The 19,779-nt window shown below is 41.5% G+C and overlaps 1 protein-coding gene across 1 annotated transcript in view; it reads left to right on the plus strand.

Moving 5' to 3' along the window:
- Nucleotides 1-10,525: 10,525 nt before the first annotated feature.
- The window catches only part of WASL (WASP like actin nucleation promoting factor), a 49,042-nt gene continuing 39,788 nt past the window's right edge, over nt 10,526-19,779 (plus strand). Inside the window, exon 1 of the mRNA XM_080354626.1 lies at nt 10,526-10,716. Coding sequence (XP_080210752.1) covers nt 10,597-10,716 — 120 coding nt within the window. The 5' untranslated portion in view covers nt 10,526-10,596. The remainder of the gene's footprint in view (nt 10,717-19,779) is intronic.

Below are 19,779 nucleotides of genomic sequence, written 5' to 3' on the forward strand. Positions count from 1 at the left end.
TGGGAGTGGTGGGTTTTATGCTCATGTATCTGTGTAGGTTTTGAGAACTGCACTGAGAACTGCCCAGCGCCGAGGAGTGTGAGTGTCCAAAGACTTCACTGTGAGCCCAGCCCAGTGACTAGGGGCAGCTTCACAAAAGTGTAATCATGTGCTGGGATTCAATCAGAGCAGGAACCTCACGTGCTCCCAGCCTGCTGGTGTTGTCTTCTCTGCTGTTCCAGAAAGCTGTGCAACATCTTCTCATCTCCTTTTTTTCAGCATTCTTCCTTTTCATCATTACAACATCATCTGTGATCTCTCTAGTTGTCTCCTCGGTGTGTGTGCTCAGCATCCTGAGTGGGTTGACTGGCCTTTACATTTGCCAAATGATTGTTTTTAATATTGGAAAAATTATTTTTCCCTATGCATATTATTTTTTTCTGTGACAAGAGTGGCATTTACATTTTTTATCATTTTTAGTACATTTAGGTTTTTGTCTTATAGGTTAGCCAGAGATTATATGGGGTAAAACCTGTGGCCAAATTCCACAGTTGCATGAGAGTGACCTCAAAATGAAGCCAAATCGATAGTTACAGGAGATAGAGCAAATGTTGATGAATCCACAAAGTAAGTTTAGAGGACATTCTTTTTCTAAATTTTATACATTTAAAATACACACGAGGAAGTATTATGATAGTTATTTGCATTTTATTGACATACTTGTTTCAAATGATGCTTGCAAGAATAGTATCCAGCTCTAATGCGGTATTGAAAGAAAACTCAACAATTTTTAATTTATGTGGCTGTTGCTTTATTCCTGTGGGCAAACACTATTCAGATAATTGCTGCAAGCTGGTGAGTCCTGTTCCATTAGATATCACATCCCCCTGATGGGATGCTAGAGGTGTTCTAGCCCAGCAGTTCACAGCCTTATTTCTTTTCATAGCTACACAAATTCTCTGCAAACCGTTCTGTGAGATACCGCAGCTTAGTGCCCCCGCACCCAGTGAAAGAAATCTATCCTTCAGCATTTATAGAAGTGTACTGTTTAATAGGATTGCATTTAAATTTCTATAAAGGTTGTCAATCCAATGCTTATGACTCAGAATGGAAACTTCCTCCTAGAGAGACTTTATTTAACCACTGATACAGAGAGTGAGCAGTATGCTATAAACTTTCTTTTAAACTAACCAGTAATCCATTCTGCCTTCAGCAGTTTTATTACTTTTTATTAAATGAAGTAGAGATTGTCTATTATTGGAAGGTGTTAAATAGAATGAAAAGGCTTTTTGACAAGACCTGCTAGACATATTTTATAATGTATTTTCTATTCAGAGCAATTTCTTTGCTGCAGACTAAACAGAGACTTAATCAAGATTTGACAGATTTGTTTAGAAGCGACTCTTCTCCAACAGACCCAAAATCTTTTATTATTTTTACACAACTTAAGACAGAAGGATTCTGAATTCCTTCCATAGCAGTGACTGGTTTTATTATTACTTTTTAGATGGTAAGATACTAAAAGACAAATATGTACAGAAAAACTGAAGGGATTTTCTGAATTATTGAGTCCTGTTCTTTCGTGTTAAAAGCAACACTTTATAGCATCACTTTGATAAGTGTCTTGAGCTCTGTCTTAAAAGCAGTTCAATTTTTTGCCCCTTCTTAATGATGCTGGAGACACGTGGCAGACTATCCTCACACTTTGGAATCTGTAAATGTCTGTCTAAATGTATCCATTATTAATTTCTAAACATTTGTCTTGAACCAATGTTGCCCTTTCCTTTAAAAAGAGATATTTCTTCTCTGATGTGTCCCTCATAAACTCCCTAGTCACCTGATAAACAAGGATGCAGTCAATGTAGATAGCTTAGAAATTACGTGTATGCACAGAAATTATCTCCAACAGAAATTGTGTCTATTCAATTATCAAGAAGTACACTATATTTAAACTTTTTATAACTTTTCTCCGGTCTTCCATCATTTTGTTTTGCCATGGTACCTCATCTCCTCTTTCCTGTTCTCCCAGACATACTATCTTTCCTCCGAATCTGTTCCAACCTAAATTCAACGTGTCGAAAATGGGCATAGAGAATTACATACATTATTTCTGATCAGGTGCATGAGGGCCTTGCACAACGGCACTAACACCCCCTGGGTTTAGCCCCCAGGACCTGCATTTCCCTTTCCATGGCCACACTGTCAGGGCAGCTCCCAGCCTTCCTCAGGCCTCCCCCTACGTCATTCTCAACCCAGACACTTAAACACAGCATTTTTTACTACTAAACTTCATCTCATTCCTATGACTCATCCCCAAAGCCACTGTGCTCTTTCTGTCTAGTATTCCAACTCTCCTTTTATTCAAAGACAATAAATAATGGATAAGTACAGCCCATATTGCAAAATTAAGCAGGCTGCAGGTTATGGATTGCATCATATTTGAAACAAGCCACACAATTACAGAGACTTTAGTAAACATTCTGTATATTCAAGAATGGTATTAAAAATTGAGTGGGTTATTATTTCATAAAAAACTTTTTTCAGTGTAAATGCGATTTGATTTTTGTCTTCTGTTTTGAACATTTAGAGTTCATGCATTTATTCCAGTTAACACCAGGTTATTTCAGTGTCAAGGAAGTCCCCATATGACACAGTCCTGTCTAATATTCTCTTTCAGCCTTGACCATGCGCACAGGGATAGCCAGAGAAAGGATAAGTACAAATACAGTGCAGCAGCTGAAGACACCTGAACCTGCTTTGGAGACTGGAACTATGACTCAGTTATACTTGGTTAGGGATTATGGGTTACACAGCACCTTAAAACTTCTAAGACTGCCCATATTCCCAGAGTTATGCTATGGTTATAACTATGTGCAACCTAGAAAAGAAAGGGAATTTATTTCTCATGGTTATATGTTGACAATCTAGCTGGCATTCACAAGCAGGAGAACATAATGCCTAAAGGCCATCTCTTCTGCCACTAAGAACATTTCTCATGTTTTCTCGTTCTGAATTGATCACTGTAGCTAGCAGAAATCAAAACACCTAACGAAATAATTATCATGATGTATCATTATGGGAATAATCCTATATTGCCTATATATACTGAAATATCATACCTCAGCCTACTGCAATGTGTAGGTAGTATTGAATTGGTAAAAAAATCATAACGACCCTTATTCCATCTGCTTTAAACAAATGACTTTCTACCACAGCCAAAAATGGCTTAGCTTTTAGGAAGTTTAGTGAAAAATTAAACCTCCCTAAGGAAACACCGTACATGCTATGCTTATGGAAAATTATTCTCACAGTAATCAGCTGTACATGCTGTCAAACTGGTTCTGTTCTGGTTGCTTAGCTGTCTACCAACCTCCTCTGGCTTTCCGCCATGACCTCTGTGAAAGAGCTGCTATAGCAGTACAAAGTATTTTCTCAGAAAGCCTTATTAACTGTGCTGTACAATTCCAGTTTTCAAACAGCTACTGACTGTACTATAATTATTTTAAGAGTATTTTAAATGAAGATTTTTTTTTTCACCTTTTCAATAGATACAAGAAAATCCAGGGCCAAGAAACTTGATTAGACAAAGCAGGTCAGCATTGCATATTACATAGTTACAGCAAGCACTGCAAAATTAGAGTTATGACCTCAAATAAAATCTCTTCTGGTCCTCTTAAAAGCCATAAAAATATCCTATCAGCTGAAAAATAGCAAGTCTGAAGCTGAGAAGTTTATATTTTTATAGGAATGATGGTAAACTTGATGAACTGTGACGTCTTAAAAAAAAAAAAAAAAGTATACATCCTCCCACATTTATTTGTCACAAAGAAGTACAGAAATGAACTTGACTAAGTTTCTCTCTTTTAGGTTGTAGCACACAGAAACAGTACTCAGCAATGGTCAGTTTCAGGAGGCAGGTGGTTCCTGTGGATGTTCTCCAAGTTTAACATTTACTCCCTCCAGATCTGTTGCTGGGTTCTCAGACATGTTTACAAGGCACCTGGGCAGTAAATCTCTATGGAGCTTCAGGCACTGCTGTGCTACACAAACAGCAGTATTTTAGTCGGCTAAAGAACAAAACTGCTAGATTAATTCCCATAGGACAGCTTCTTCAGGTTGAGCTGATGAGCATGAATGAAGTAGATATCCACATAATGCACTGATAGCATTTGTACGTGCCATCTTAGCATACCATGGGGAGAGGCCTTAATTGAAGGTAATAATATGGTAGCCAGGAAAGTATCAATTAAAATAACTTGGCTGCCTGTGCTAAATTCTAGATATTCCTAAGGTCTTAAGGAAATCTGATTATCTTTATTTACTAGGATGCAATCAAACCCAAAGATTTACTTTCAGACTTCATTACCTCTGAGGTGAAACAACTGGACAGACTGCAGATTTTCTTGTTGATGCATCCTACACATAAGCAACCATCAATTGACTGCACATATAATTTTGAAAAGAAAAAAAAAAAAAAAGGATGGTATTCATCCACCTTCTCAAACCAGCTTGCAGCATGTTCAGTTGCATTTTGTTCATATTTGTTAAAGCTCCTACCCCATATATGTGTTAAGCTTCTAGATTTGTTAAACATATAATCTTTTTCCTATGAAAACAACACAGTTCACTGCACCAGTGGCTCTAGTTGGCCTGGAGCTGATGTAAGTAAACTCCCTGAGCACAAAAATCAGGCTGATCAAGATAAGCATGTTCTCAATCTTGCTTTATGAGGTGGAGCCATATGCCTTCAAGAACACTGATGCATAAAGGCTGTTCTTTTTCTTTTTTCTTTTTTTTTCCTAAATATTTGCATGAACTAGCAAAACCACTCAGAAGCAAGACAATTAAAGAAGCACTAATGCACCAGAGACATTGTGATGCAAAAAGGAAGCCCCAGGTCTGGCCACATCTGTCAGATGAAGGCTGACCTTGGATGTGATCTTGCTCTTTGGCCTCCTAGAGAGAAGTGGCAGCGGAACAAGCCTGGCAGGACACGGCCAGCCCTGACACACTACAGGGCTGCAGGAGGGATCTGTTAGCGTGCGCCCAAGCACAACCCCAACAGGAACCAAGGTGCTGCTCATGCCAGTTCTTTAGGGTTATTATGTGCCAGAAACAGAATTAAAAGAAAAATTTAAAAATAAATTAAAAAAAAAAAAATAGAGAGAGGAAGAAAAAAATAAAAACTACATTAAAGTTATTAGGTCATCCATCAGGATCCAAATTGTGATTGTTGCTGAGTCACGCTACATATTTGCCAGCTGTTCATTGACCTATTGGGAGTAAACTACTGATCTCAAGCTGGTTCTTCAAGGGAGACTATGTACATTATACTTAGCGCTTTCAGTAAAAAAGGTGGATTTTAAATGCGGTTGCTTGTGCTCCCCCCACGCAGTAAGGACGAGGCTTCCCGGTCAGAAGCACGCTGCTCAGGGTGGGAGGTCAGTCACGCTGCAAACAAGAACTGACATTTCGAAGCAAAGATTTCTGTTGTTAAGGAAATGTGCTCTAACAACAGATTTGCAGACTGCTGTAAGGAAAGAACATGTTTTTCTTCTTTTCTTTTTTTTTTTTTTTTTTTTTTTTTTTAACTGGTAAAGTTCTTGAGCTTTATGGTGGCTGATTAATGGCTGAAGGGAGATTTCACTATATCGGATTTTAGAACCTGTCAGGAAACTTAGAGGGAGGAGTAAACATTCCTTTCAATATCTGTAGATAAATCAAAATAATCTCATTTACTCCACTCATGGTTATTGCTGGGTGTAAAACTCAGGAGTCATACCTCTGCTAAAGTATAAACCAAGCAAAGAGAATAAAGAGTGTTTCAACAAACCCCACGCTATACAACTCTGAAGAGAAGATTTGATGCAAGGTTAGCTGTGCTGGGAAAGAAAAATGTTTTCTTCCGATGTGCAGAGCAGCTAGAGAACTGTTCCACGGTTACTGCAGACAATGATCAATAAATAAGTATTAAGAGGAGAGAGGATGCCTCAAATTCCAGTATGCCATTTGGCCCATCTTCTCCACAGTCCTGAAAAGAAGACTTATACAGTCTGATATTTCAGCCCACAAAGGAATTGTACAGGAGCTCTTGAAAAGAGGTTGATCTTCCCATAACAGATTTCAAAGTTAACCAGAATTGCCCATATCTTACCCCAGCATATTCAAAGTACGACTCTACGTCCAAAGTAAAATCAATGTTATCCTCTGCTGAGCAAATCAGAAGGGCAAAAATAGCTTCCCTTCAAGTAAGCAATCTGAGGTTGAAAACGAGGGCTAGAAAAGCCACAGCAAACAGAAAGACAAACGTAACAGGCACTACAGGGAGAGAAAAAGTTCTAGCTGGCACCCAAGATGGCATTCGTGCAAGAAATGAAAGAAGTTATTGTCCCACAGCATCAGTTCTCAGGCTCCAGCCTGCTCACTGTGTGGCTGGCCCACAAAAGGAGAGGATTGCTCCTACTCACACTACATGTCCACATCCACACAAAGTTAGCAGGGGCTTTACTGACTAATTAAAAACTTAACTGTCAACTTTGCAACTTCTGTGGCTACTTCATGTCCTTCTGTAACTGAAATCTACAGGATATAAATTCAATACAGAGGAAAAAAGCCATCATAGGATCCAGATCCTCTTTCTTCCAGACTATTACCCACCTGAAACAGACAATATAACATCTCTGAGAAAGGAAATGCAGTGACCGAATCTGAAATCAGCCATAACTTAACAGATGACTCAGTTACCTCCAGAGTGAGCTGGGATTCCTAAACATTTAAAGGTTCAGTGCACAGAAGAATAGAAATGAATGAACATCTTGTCAGTAAAATAATATATCATTTGCCATCAGTTCAGTAATGATGTAAACCCAGTTCTCTTTGATGAGGTCTGTTGAGAAAAACAATATGTTTCACTTGAAAAAAAGAGAACTTGTCTTCACAGCTCAAAACCCACTTCCAACCACAAAGACAGTTCCTTTTTTCAGTTGCCACAAGCAGTTTTGCTGTAAGTGGACTGGTGTTTTCTACAGGCTCAATCAAATAGGGTGTTGAGGGAAAGAAGCTCTTCCCCACTTTTGTTCATTTTTGGTCTGCCCTGTGGACATTCCCGTCCCGTGCGGTGACCATAATCACAGGCTCTCACCCTGGATCTGCCCCAGCCGTGCTCATGTGGCCACCGCAGCACAGTCTGCACTTGTCCCGGGCTGCTCCACGTGTCACCAAGCATAACAGGGGATGGAAGAGTGATGGTAGAAAACATTTCTTCTGTGGAGAGCCACATTCTCCTTTAAGCCTGCTCGTTCTTTGCTGTAATCGATTCTCTTCATCTTATGGAAAAGAAGAAAACCAAACTGTGTGACCTAAATTGAGCACTGGGACAAAATAAAGATTTAGGAAATACAGTGGCACTACTAACAAAAACAATAAATCCTTGGAGAACTAACTTATTCTTGCATTTAGATCATTCAGGTTTTGCTAAAACCTTTAAAAATATTATCACTTGTAGCACTAGAAAAATGAACTTTAACTATAAAGTTTTCCTTACCCTTTTACTCCATTTTCAATTGTAGCATGTTATTTCTGAAATTGTGTGAATATTTAAACTCTGAAACTCAAAGTATGAAAGTATGAAAAATTACCATAGAGGTAATTTAAAGACAAAATTCAGAGATACATATTTTCTAACAAAGATTAAGTTTGACAAGGATAATAAAAACTGTTTATTAAATAACTATTTATAATACAAACTTTTACAGTCATTACACTTGCTTATATTGATACACATTATGTCACTTCCAATGTATTTCAGTATCTCAGTGCTACAAGCTGGTATACCAAAACACAAAAACACAAAAGAAGAACAGCTTTCTGTAAAGCTTATGGACATCAGCCATGGGTAACTACAGTAAGGAATTCAGAAGAAAGCCTCAGATAAACAATGACAACAGTTTCCCTGAGACAGGTCAGAAAGAGCATTGTAATTTCTTCAAAATACAGACACGTAATTCTAGCTGGTGGTCTTCCTTGAGATAACTTTGCCTGAAACTGGACATTTCATGCAGGAATAGCAGCTCATTGCTGGTATTACTGCAAATATAAATATCAAAGGCAAAAATCTATTTTTCAGTGGGTCCCTTGGACTCAACACCTAATACTGCTATTTCAATTTCCCTTCAGGACTCACTGCTTTGCTATGATACAAAAACAGAAACAGCTTTTGCATAATTGATGAAACACAGAGTCTGGAAATAGGCCTTTTTTTTCTTCCCTTTCCTGCCTGCCCCTATTAAAAAAGCAAACAAAATCCTAACAATAGAGCCTGAAGGTTAAAGGGCCCTTATGAATAGCTACCAGCCACCTGGGCTGAGAAGAACAGTATGAAGCAAAATGTATCACACATAACACCCAGAACTCTCTTTGAATGGCCCGATTTACACCATAGGGAACAACAAAATAACAGAAATGAGAAAAAAAATAAAGGAACATAAGTGGTCAGAAAGGTCAGGACAGTACCAGCATGTACTCATCAAAAGTGTACTATATTTTTAGCTATTTACACCATGACCACCAACAGAGATATGTAAATATCCTTGAAATGGCTTTGGCTATAAAATAATTGTTTTATGAAATAAAAAAACACAAGCAAAGCCAAACCCAAGTTTCTTGTAAAGTGCTCCCATGTGTTTTATCTTTTCATGTACACTTTCAACAAGCAAAATGCTGCCAATATTCTTTAGCTGAAATATTTCCCCGTCCACTAAAACATACACATACTTATACAAGAAAGGAGTGAAAACTGAAGAACCTAGGATTGCTGAGAAGTACTTTGGAAGCATCGGTTCCTACTGTGTTGTTTTGTTTTTATTTTTCCTTTAGAGCAAAGGCCCAAACCACTTCTGCAAGACCTGAAGATTGAGGAGGACTGTATATGCATATATTTTAAATTATTTTTATGCTGGAAGCTCAAGATTTTCCACCATGTTCTCCCTTCCTTACACTTTTGGACACAGTTACAGGCTTTGTTAAGTAGAGGGATAAGGGCCTATAAGCAGAGCAGAAGGGTTTGCCATCTGTTCCTGCTCAATCTTTTGGAACATACAAAGTCAGTACAGCTTTGTACAAAGACTTGTGTTCACAGGTTTTCCTCCTGTGCTTCTCTAGTTCCTCTCCTTCTATGCTTCTTCACTTCTTTCCTATAATACAAAGTAAACAATCAAGGGAGGATTGCTGTAGCATCTTGCAGATGGACAAATAATTTACCAGGGGATGTGAACCCAACACATTCTTCACCTAAAAACAGGAGCTCACTTTGACAGCTGTTTTTCACTTTTGCATGCGAGAAGCATGAGCATTTATTTCATGCAACCAAAAGCCAGGCTGGGCATAGGGCAGCTGTACTCTGGGTCTTCAGGCTTCAAAAGGTCTTCCACTTCCATCCCAGCTATTTGCTGTCACATGTGGAGAAGCAGGGGGACTAGAAACCTAGCTGACAAAGGCTGACGACTGTATACGTGATTCCCCCTCAGCAGCTGAGCCCCCGGAGAGCCTGAAGCACTTGCCACTGTTTTAAGTCTTTCACCCGAGGCTGCGGCCGGCTGGTCGGGCGGGGGGGCTGGGAGCCCCTCACCTGCCCCTGCGCGGGGGCACCAACGGGACCGCCCTCAGCACCCGACCCGCGCAACGGTACACCGCACTGGTGAGGAAACGCGGGCCTTTCTGTGGAACGACTTTGGAGCTGCAAATTAAATCAGGCTTCATCAAAGATTTAAGGGCTTCTGGCACACCCTCGCTCCCGAGCCCTGCGTGAGGCGCGGCTGCCCCGCGCACTCGCTCGGTGACGGGCCCCAGCCGAGCCAGTGGTGCCGTTCACGGGGTTTCGGGACTCCCCCCGCCCCAGGGCAGCACGGCCGCACGGTTCCACGGCCCCTCGCCCGCAGCCGCGCTCCCCTCCCGCCCCAACCCGGCGGCTCCCGTGTCCTCCGGGGCAGCGCTGCGCCGGCCCCCGCCGTGCGGCCACAGCCCACCAGACCCCATCCGGGGCAGGCGGCGGTGGGGACAGAGGCGACCGCTCCTTCCTCTTCTTCTGCTTCTTCATCTTCCCCCCGCCTCCGCAGCCGCCGGGCCGGCCCGGCAGGTACCGAGGCGGAGGGCGCGGGCGGCTGCCTTTGCTGGCGGCTGTCGGGGCGCGGCGGGAGCGGAAGGCGGCGCCCACCCCCCCCTCCCCGCACGGCGCATGGTCGCGGCGGTAGCGCGCTCGGCGGCCTCCCCTCTGGCTGCCGCGCGCTGTGGTCTCGCCCGCCCCCGCTGCCATGTTGGATCGTGCGGCCGCCGGAGCCGGGCCGGAGTTGGAAGTTTAGCGCCGCTCGGAGCGGCGGGTGCGATCGGCTGCCGGCGCGGAGCGGTACCGGCGCGGCTGCACCTCCTCCCCGTGCCCCCTTCGCGGGCGGCCAGCAGCTGTCCGAGGCCCCGCCGCCCCGCCCCACCTCCCTCCTTCCCCGGCCCCGAGAGGGAGGCTCCGCGATGCGGCTGCTGTGAGGCCGCGGCGGCAGCGGAGGAGGAGGGGGCCGCGGGCGCCAACGGTCGCAGGGCGGTGAGGGCAGCGCCGGGCCGGCCCCGGCCATGAGCAGCAACCCTCAGCAGCAGCCCCCGCAGCCGCGGCGGGTCAGCAATGTGGGGTCCCTGCTGCTCACCCCGCAGGAGAACGAGAGCCTCTTCAGCTTCCTTGGCAAGAAATGCGTGGTGAGTCCCGGCCCGCGGCGGCGGGGAGCGAAGCGGAGGGGACGGCCCGCGGCGCTCCGGGGCCTGGGAGCCAGAGCCCGTCCCCACGCCGGGCGCGGAGGGCCGGGGGAGGCAGGGGGCGTGTGAGGACAGGCCGGCCAGGGCGCCACCAAGTTGCGGGCTGCCGAAGTTTGAGCCAGCCCGGCTCGCTCCGCTGCCCCGTCCCGGCGCCCGGGAGGGGGGCGGCCTCCGCAGGCCTCGCTCCCTGCCCGCGTCGCCAGTAGCACCCCGGGCGGTGGGAGCGGAGCGGGGGGTGCGGCGGGCAATGAATGGTGGCGGCCGCGGCTGCCGGGGTCCCCTCGCCCAACCTGGCCCGGTTGCCTGCCCCGAGCGCCGGGCCCGGCCTCGCCCCCTGCGCCGTGCGGGCTCCAGGTGGAGCGGTGCGCACCGGGGCGGCTCCGAGACCGCTGGGACGGGCTCTGTCCTTCTGCGCTGCCTTGTGCATCGGTATCGAGCTCCCGGTGGGCAGCCGGTGGGGCTCAGCCCGCCCGTGTTCTACAGGGGAACTGACCAGCGAGGGAGCAGCCGCGGGGCTCGGCAAAAGTTCAGCTGCTCGGCGAGGCTGGGACGAGCCCCAGGTGCACCTGCGGTGTAACAAAGCAATGTTGGCGAAGTTATAGGAAGGCTCGTATCAGTGCTAGGCCTGCCTTGCATGTAGTCTGTGCTTTTCCTAACCTAAACAACAGGTTCGTGTACCTAAACGTGACCCAAATACATTTTTTCCTGTTTTTTATATATATGGCAACATAATAGTTAAAATAAAAAGCCGTGTAGTAAATGTCTTGCCAAGTATATCAGTAAGTTCTTAGTTTTTAGAATACTTTCTTCCGTGTTAATATAGAACTATATTAAAACTGCATTTATCTGTATTAAATAACTACTTGAAGGCCTCACAAGTTAAACACTTTCTTTAGAAAATAAACAGCTTTTAGAAAAATTGTATTTTGGAAAAAATTAAGAAAATAAAGCTGCTTCTTTTAAAAAAAACCAAAAAAACAAACAAACAAAACCACACACCATTTGGTAACCATTGACAATTATGTTACCTGGCTGCCTTCTGATGCTTTGTGTCCAGCACCTAGCATATTCGGGCACTGTGCATCTTGCTGTAATGTTATGACTGGTATTTAATGAACTTAAAATTATGATTTAAAACAGGATATCCGTGCAGTCATAATGGATCCACATAACTCTTTGGACTTTGAAATGGTATTGTTGATCAAACTGGCTGTTGTAAGGAAAGCATAAGATGCGGTAGCTGAACAGGAAGTAGTTGATATTTACACTGGGGTGGGTTAAATAAGATGCTGTCACAGTAACTAAGTTAAATGGGTCAGAAGGTGTGACCATAAAGTATGTAGAGACTGCTTTTTGAAAACCTATGCATTGATAAAATAACTCACCTTCAATTTATTGAACTACTTTCAGGCACACTTTTCATATGTTTAGCTCATTTGCCAAAAAACCCCAAACTTTTCTCTAAATTCAAAAACAGTGCATGAATTTGTGTAAGTTGATTTCCACTCTGTTTTTCTACAACTCATATTTTCTTGTCAAGTGAACGTACTTTTTGTTTTTGTTGTGCTCAGCTATAACACTCACCTACTCAAGTTCTCAACTTTTCTGCATAAATAACATGTTGAAAGCACATTTCGGAGGTAAATATCTTCACAGTATCTGGTAGTCATGCAATTTGTGATGGGTTGATCGTTTCATAGACATGACTTTATATCTTTCTTGAAACTACCTGTTCTTGCAGTTTACGTGGAATCTTGGATGACTTTTCAGTTGAGGTTCTTCTAATCGTTGCCTGTTCTCTTCCCCTTTTCCCCCAGCCCTATAGGCTCTCTAGGTTAAGCCTAGGCTCTTCTTGCTGTAATTCAGGGTCTCTTCTCAATCTTGAGGAGTTAAGCCTTGAAGCTCTAGAGATATTTAACCAGGCTTGTTTGGTTTATTGTAACCAAAAAAGGTGACAGTTCAGAAACTAATTAATGAACAGATTGAACATCTCTGTCTCTTGGAGGGCAGTGTCTATCAGAGAAGTGGAATGGACACCTTGAGATGGTAACAGCTTTGACTGTCTAACTGGAATCCATAATGTCTGTCAGAGCCTGATGGTACTCTTGACCTTCTAGCCTGACTCAGTGTTGGCATGCTTTGCTGATAAATTCCTTTTTACTGTAATGTACATGATATTTGATCTCTTAATAACTGTGTTTGAATTATTCATTAGTGAAACTTCAGACTGTAAATGCTACTTTTTAAGAAAGGAAAATCTTGTGAGTTTTAAAGGATGGCACAAGCTTGCTTTCCCATCAGCTGGACTGACTGTGCTACACGGCTGCTCTAGGTGATGTTTCTGTCTGTGTGGTGCATGGATGCTATTGGATGTGACATACACTTGCCATATTGGCACAATTTTAGGTTATGTTTGACTTGACCTTACATTTATGTCACTAGTGAAATAAATGGCAGAGGAACAGTTGAGACATTAAACTATTATCCTAGAACCTCTATTTGTAGTAATAATTTATAGTGTTCTTATGGAGAGCATAGTGCTGGTATCAGCCCTGAGGGACTTGGGCAAGAAAGCCTGTGGCTCTCTGGACCTGATTTATTTCAACCGTCTTTCCTTTGACTCTGTTTTTGACTGATAACAAGGCAGCTACTTTGAAATAACATTGAGGATTTAACTGCTTGATTTTTGCTCTATGGAAAAGCAAAGGAATTTATCAAGTAGCTTAATTTTGATTGAGCACTCGCAACCTATGAACTCCAATGCTGACATAATTTCAATGGCATCTTAAGTAATGATGACTGATAAGCACAAAAATTATCCGGGAGTGGGGGAAGTGGTGAAGAGCCATCGCTGTGTGTGTTGCTGAGGCTGATACCACTTTCTGGACTACTACTGATACTCTGGGAATCTTGTCAATTAGTAGGCAAATGTACACACTGATTTTTTTTTTTTTTTCTCCCTGCTTGCTGAGCTGTAAAATGCTTATCTAAATCTATAAGCAATTAAAATACCTTTGCCCATAACAGATCAGATTTTCAAGACCAAGCCACTGGCTAATAGTCAAAGCTGCAGCTATGTTAATTTAATTGAAATATGAATCCAAATGTAGAACTACTTGCAGCAGTTGTCCAGCATAAGGTAGCCCTTTAGGACTTTAATTCTTGTTTAGGCATGCAACTAATTTTCATTCAGGTACATGACATTTGTTATCTAGGTCAGGTGTAAAATTTACTATCTGTAAAAGTTTTTCAGTAAATATTTTTAATGTAATGAAGAAATAAAAGTCTATGTCAACTTCTGCTAAGGCGAACTATGAGATTACTTTTCTGCATGTTAGTGAAGTATTTTCATGGTGATGCCAAACTTGAAAGTTTTTGCTTAAGTCTACTTAGTTATAAATCAGTCACTTTAATTTTCTTGTAATGAATGAGATTTGTAAGGAAAAGCAAATATAGGTGTCCCATTAATGACTTTTGATAAGGAAGGTATTTTTATAATTTTCATGACTAATATTGGTCAGTAATGTCACTGAAAAACTAGTTTATTCTGTAGAAATAATTTTCTATCTGGGAGAGGCCTTATGAAAGGAAATATGAGAAATGTGTACTTGATAACAGTAGAAGTAGGTGATGGAGCATGGATATTGTATACTGCTTACAAGTGGGACTCAGCACTTGGATAATGTCTAATGAGTAAGGCTAGGATTAGGTTATTATTTGTAAGATCGTGCTATGGTTGATATGGTAAACAGGAACTGGAAAAAAAAAAAAAAGCAAAAAGAGAAGTGACACAGCAGTAAACTAAGAAAACTGTTTTGGCTGCTTTTAAAGTGCATGTGACCGGAATAATGTATGTCAGAGCCAAAGGACAAATTACAGTAATGGTTGACATAAAACAAAAATAAAATCCAGAATGGCAGATATAGCTCTTAATTGATAAGAATTAAAAGGTTTTATCAAGAAAGGATTTGCAAGATTACTTGTATGCATGAAAACAGCATGAAGTAAGACTTGAAGGTGGACTGCAGGTCTCAGTAATGGGCAACTTCACGTGGCTGAGAAGTGTTGAGACTTCCGTTTGAGTTTGCGATGCAGGCCATACATCCAAAAAAGGTTGAGATTATAGTTTGAGAAGAGTCCTCTCTTGAACAGATAGGAAAAACTGAGTCACCAGTTCAGTGCTGGTTATCTTTGCATGTGGTTTTAAATGAGATGCAGAGGGAGAAGACAAAGTGTATATGATAGGGTCTTGTGAAACGGAAGAATATTGAGAGTTACACCTGGCTTTCTTTTGAGGTCTGTCCTGTTCTATCAAGAGACATGTAACATCTTCAGATGCCTCACTAATATCCACTGCAGTCACTTCCCTAAACAACTTGTCAGCAATGATCTGCCCTTTTAGAGGGAATTATACTGGCTTTTGAGAGTTCTCTGAACCAAATCTGTGCCTAGAAAACTGATTTTCACAGGGATGGGTCAGGTCAAACTCTTCAGAGCAGGTAGTTTTGCCATCATCCTCAAACTGCCTCTGTGTATCTAGATTATAGTTACTTACCGTAAAGTGTTTCTCATGCTTATCTTCCTCACAATTTGCTGTTAAACTAAGGTGGTGAACTGTGCAGTAAACAGATTATTTACTCATGGATGAGATGTTTTGAGACCACATGTAAACATGCCACAAGGCATTGCATCTCATAGCTCTATATATTTGAGGCAAAGCATCAATTCACAAAGTGTGGGATTCAGTTCAGGAGTAAGAAACAATAAATTTAGATATTAAAATCCCATCATTGTCATTCGACATTATGGGCTGCTATCTAAATCTCCTGTTCAGCCTAAGTTAGAAACTTAAAATTATCAGCTGAATTTCTGTCTTTGCTTCAGTGACTGTAGTGGTTAAATCTCTTCTGACTATGCTTGTAGCTCATGAGCTAGACACAGAAATTTGTATCTTTACAGGCAAGGTGAGTCCTGCTGCAAATTTCAGTCACTGTTCACCTCTGTTATGAAGTGTTATGTGTTGTTAAACCAAAGGTGATTTAATAATATAGGACTGGAATAATATGTCAATCTGTTAAGGCTTCAGCACTCATGTATTCTCTTCTGAGCTGCTTTGTAGATCTTCCCTCTGGCTTGGAGGTAGTCAGGTGTCTTAAGTCTCTTAGCATCTCTGTAGTTAATCTGCTGGTGAAGTATACCACTAGTGCACCTGATAACATGCTCTGGAATCATATAGTTTACAGAAACAACAGGATGAAAACAATTTATAGTCACAAGCTGTTGTGTCATAACCTACCAGCTCTTCACAGCAGAGTCAGGTGAGGGAATTCGGAAGACCGCGAAGTTTTAACATAGAATTCAGACAAACAGTCATGTTTTGACTACAAGATTTGCACCAAGATGTCTGCATATCAGTTGTTTAGGAGAACACTAATGGAAGATGTAGTTTCTTGTTAGGAGATAAAGATTGAGTTTACTATTTTGTGCAATTATGTAAATGGAAAGACTCTACTTTGTTTCTCCTTTAATGGATAATTGATGTGGTTTCTCTGCAATATCTTGTCAAAAATATCTATTTGAATGTTATCACTAGAAAGTTTCCTCTATGATTATTTTTGTGGGGTTCTCAAAGGGTTTAGTATAAGCCAGATTTGTAGCGAGTAGAGCATACAAGATCCATCTTATACCATGCAATTTCAGGGTAAAAAGGTGATAGTGGAGAATGTTCTAACTGTAGATTTTGAATCTCTTCTGTCAGTGGGGTTCTGGTATTTCTGCCTGAAAAAACTTCCCTGTCTTTTCTGTAGGGCTTGTGACCCTTTTTGCTCCACCATTACTGTCTCTAGTAGTGCTGGAACTAAGAACTTGTTTACTACTATCATGGTAAGTAGTGGCAGCAGTTGCCTCTGGCAGCTCCTAGCTCAGTGCTGGAATGGAGCAAAGTGTTGAAGTGGTTTGCATATGATGAGTGAGTGTCATGTAAGAACTTTGCAGTAGTTCCGTAACCAACATGATGGAAAGCTTGATTCTTTCATTGACCTTTTATAGACAGCTCTGCACTGTAGATGGTGAGCTTTAAAGCACTCTGTCAAAGGAAGTTTGCTGTTCACTTAAGCAGTGTGGTGAGATTTATGGTGTCCTTTCTTCCGGTGAGCATACTTCATAAGCTTGTCTCTTGAGGAATCTTTGAAGTACAGAAATAAAATGGAATATATTGCAGGAGACATATGAAATCTGTCATGGGCACTAGAAAGAGTTGCTTATTGGTAGGTTAGGGTACAATTTCCTCAAGAAGAGTTGGCATTATGTGTTACTTGGGCACAGAGGGATTTTTTTTTATTGTCCAGTTTGTTTTCCTTGTAACAGTAAATCATGCAAAATTGATTTAGTGGAACAAGAACTATATCTTCATGGGTGATTTTAAACAGCCCACTATGCCAGGGCATGACTCAGTCAGATGCTGTACAAGATAGTTTTATTTCTCAACATATTTGCTTGACTACACTGCTACACTAATTTCTGTGGCTTCCAGACATGTTGTTTATGCCTGGATAACCAATAAAATGGGCGCAGTAGGTGTGCACTTGCCTTTGGGACAGTTCCAGTTAAATTCGAAGATCCTGAAGTGTGCTGTGGCCTTCACAGGCCAGGAGCAGTGTACTAGAAGGGCCAAATGGAAAAAAAAAAATGTAATGCAAGGAATCATAGGGACACTTTTTTGGAAAGCTGCTTAATTCTTCCAATTCAGTAGTGTGTTTTCAGCTAGTCATGAGTTAAAGGTAGACAATTTTCCTAACACCTTATTGTGTTTATGCAGTGAATGACACTTCAGGCAGCTCAGATTAGAATGCCTGTGTTAAGAATGTATGATTCTGAAGAAGTTCATTAAATTAATTACTCAGTTCCTGTAGACTTAATGTTCTGTGGAGAAGATCATTGCTGGCAAGGAAACTGTTGCTGCAGAGCTCCATGGCACACTGGCAGATTTGCAGATTGCAGCTCACCTTGGGCACTTGCTTTCGTATATGCATCCCACCTTGTTGAAACTGTTTCTCCTGTACTGTTTATTTGACTGTCATTAAAATCCTCACTCTAAAGCCGTTTTTCTTATTTTAAGTTTTCTCAGAAGTAGTGTTAATGCATTTTCCAGTTCTCCTGTGTGTCTACCTTAAAGCAGAAAGATCACATTAGAGCTTGCTGATCAAGGTCGTGTTTCCATTTCTGTAAGATAGTTTCACATACCATTTTCCCCTTCAGAACTTTGTGTAAATCAGAACTCCCCTGCATTCATTTCCCTTCAAAGCGAATGTGTTATGTTGCCTTTATCTCCCCTTGTTAATTAAACACTAAGCAGTATCAGGGTGGTATAGTTATACAGGAACCTGTCTCTGCTCACCAAGTGTATTTTGTATGCAGGGGTTCTATGCCTGCAATCTGAGAAATGCCAACTTAATAAGAGAAAATGTGTCTTTTCTCCTCTTTGAAAAGTTAAGAAATCTGTATTTCATTATTTGCATTTTAAACTATGGAAAGATAACCCTTGTCTCTAAGATTGCAAACACTTTGAAAATGCATTTACTTCAAGTGTTATTGATGATGGTTTTCCTGAAAGTTAGCCAATGCTTGGTAGAATTATTTACAAGAAAGATTAAGTAAAAATATGGATTCCTAAGTAACATTCTCTGAGTATTAAGTAACAAGGCCTATTACTTGACTTGCTGTGTAGACTGAAGAACAAGAAGAATCTGAGTATGGGAATTTGGCACTAAATTATAAACACTTTCTCCTCCCTCAAGGTGATGGCCAAGAGATTTATTCACCTGTATGCAATATGTGCATAAAAAATAATATTAATTTATTGTATTAATATCTTTGGGTATAAAATTTAAGAGATGTTTTATATCTTTCTTTGTATATTTTATAACAGAAGCAGTCATTTATTGACCTAAAAAGAATCTTATTTTCTAGGTAGAAAATACATCTGTTAGATTTTTATATAGCGGACTACTCTGAAGTTGGTAATGATATTTTAGAAATCAATTTAACCACTATTTCTCTTGTAAGCCATATCCTGCTGATTTGCTTTAAAGTCCTTTAAAGTCCTACACAGTGACCTCTGTACCTTGACTCTTGTGTCTCCTTACACTCTCTTATCACACTTTAACAAGTTCTCTTCTGTCCCAGCAAAAGGGTTTCCTCATCTTACTTCCTCTTTCCCCTTTGTACCTCAAGTGTTTCCAGGATCTTCCTTTCTCCCTCCAGCCCCTGCAACTGTAATCTACACAAAGGTCTCCAGGTAGAATTGTCTCTCCTCTTCACCATTCTTCCCCTCACTCCCTTTTCCCGCTACTTCTCAGCTCCACAAGTGCTTTATTCTCAGTGATGAACTTGGTCTCTTGTCAGACATGCAGTTCTGCCCATACCCAGGGCTGGTATAGACATGGCTTGTGTTCTTCTAACTCAACAGAGCATTGCACAAGGAAGAAAATGAAGAGATGGTCTCTATGCCATCCAGCTGTTTGCTGGTGCGTACACAGAGTACACTTCAGCCTCAGATATGACCATTAGAGATTTCTCTCCTATTTCATGTTTACTGGCCCAAAGTCATTGTTAATGTTGCTACTGAAAAGAGAATGGTAGATAGGAGAGGGGGAAGTAAAAACTGGAGTATGATATTCCTCAGGCTTCTTGCACTGCTCCACCCTCTACTGCTGCTTCTCCAGGGAGGACCAGACTCTCCAGTTCGTAAGCTGCTATATTAAGAAACTGTATACTGGAAGATACAGCTTCAGCAACTCTACAGACTTAGATTTGAAACCACAGAATTGCTTAGTCCTGCCTTGAGTGAACTGTAAGTTATTTCCTGCTCCTCTAACCATGTGACAGCTCTCTCTGAGCACAGCTAAGATGTGGTCATTCTTTGTAAGTAGACTTTTTTTCTTTTACTCCCCCTCAGTTAGCCAAAGCAAATAGAAACATCACTTGGCTTATGACATGGAATATACA

The sequence above is a fragment of the Nesoenas mayeri genome (genome assembly GCF_963082525.1).
Source record: "Nesoenas mayeri genome assembly, chromosome: 1".
NCBI lineage: Eukaryota > Metazoa > Chordata > Aves > Columbiformes > Columbidae > Nesoenas > Nesoenas mayeri.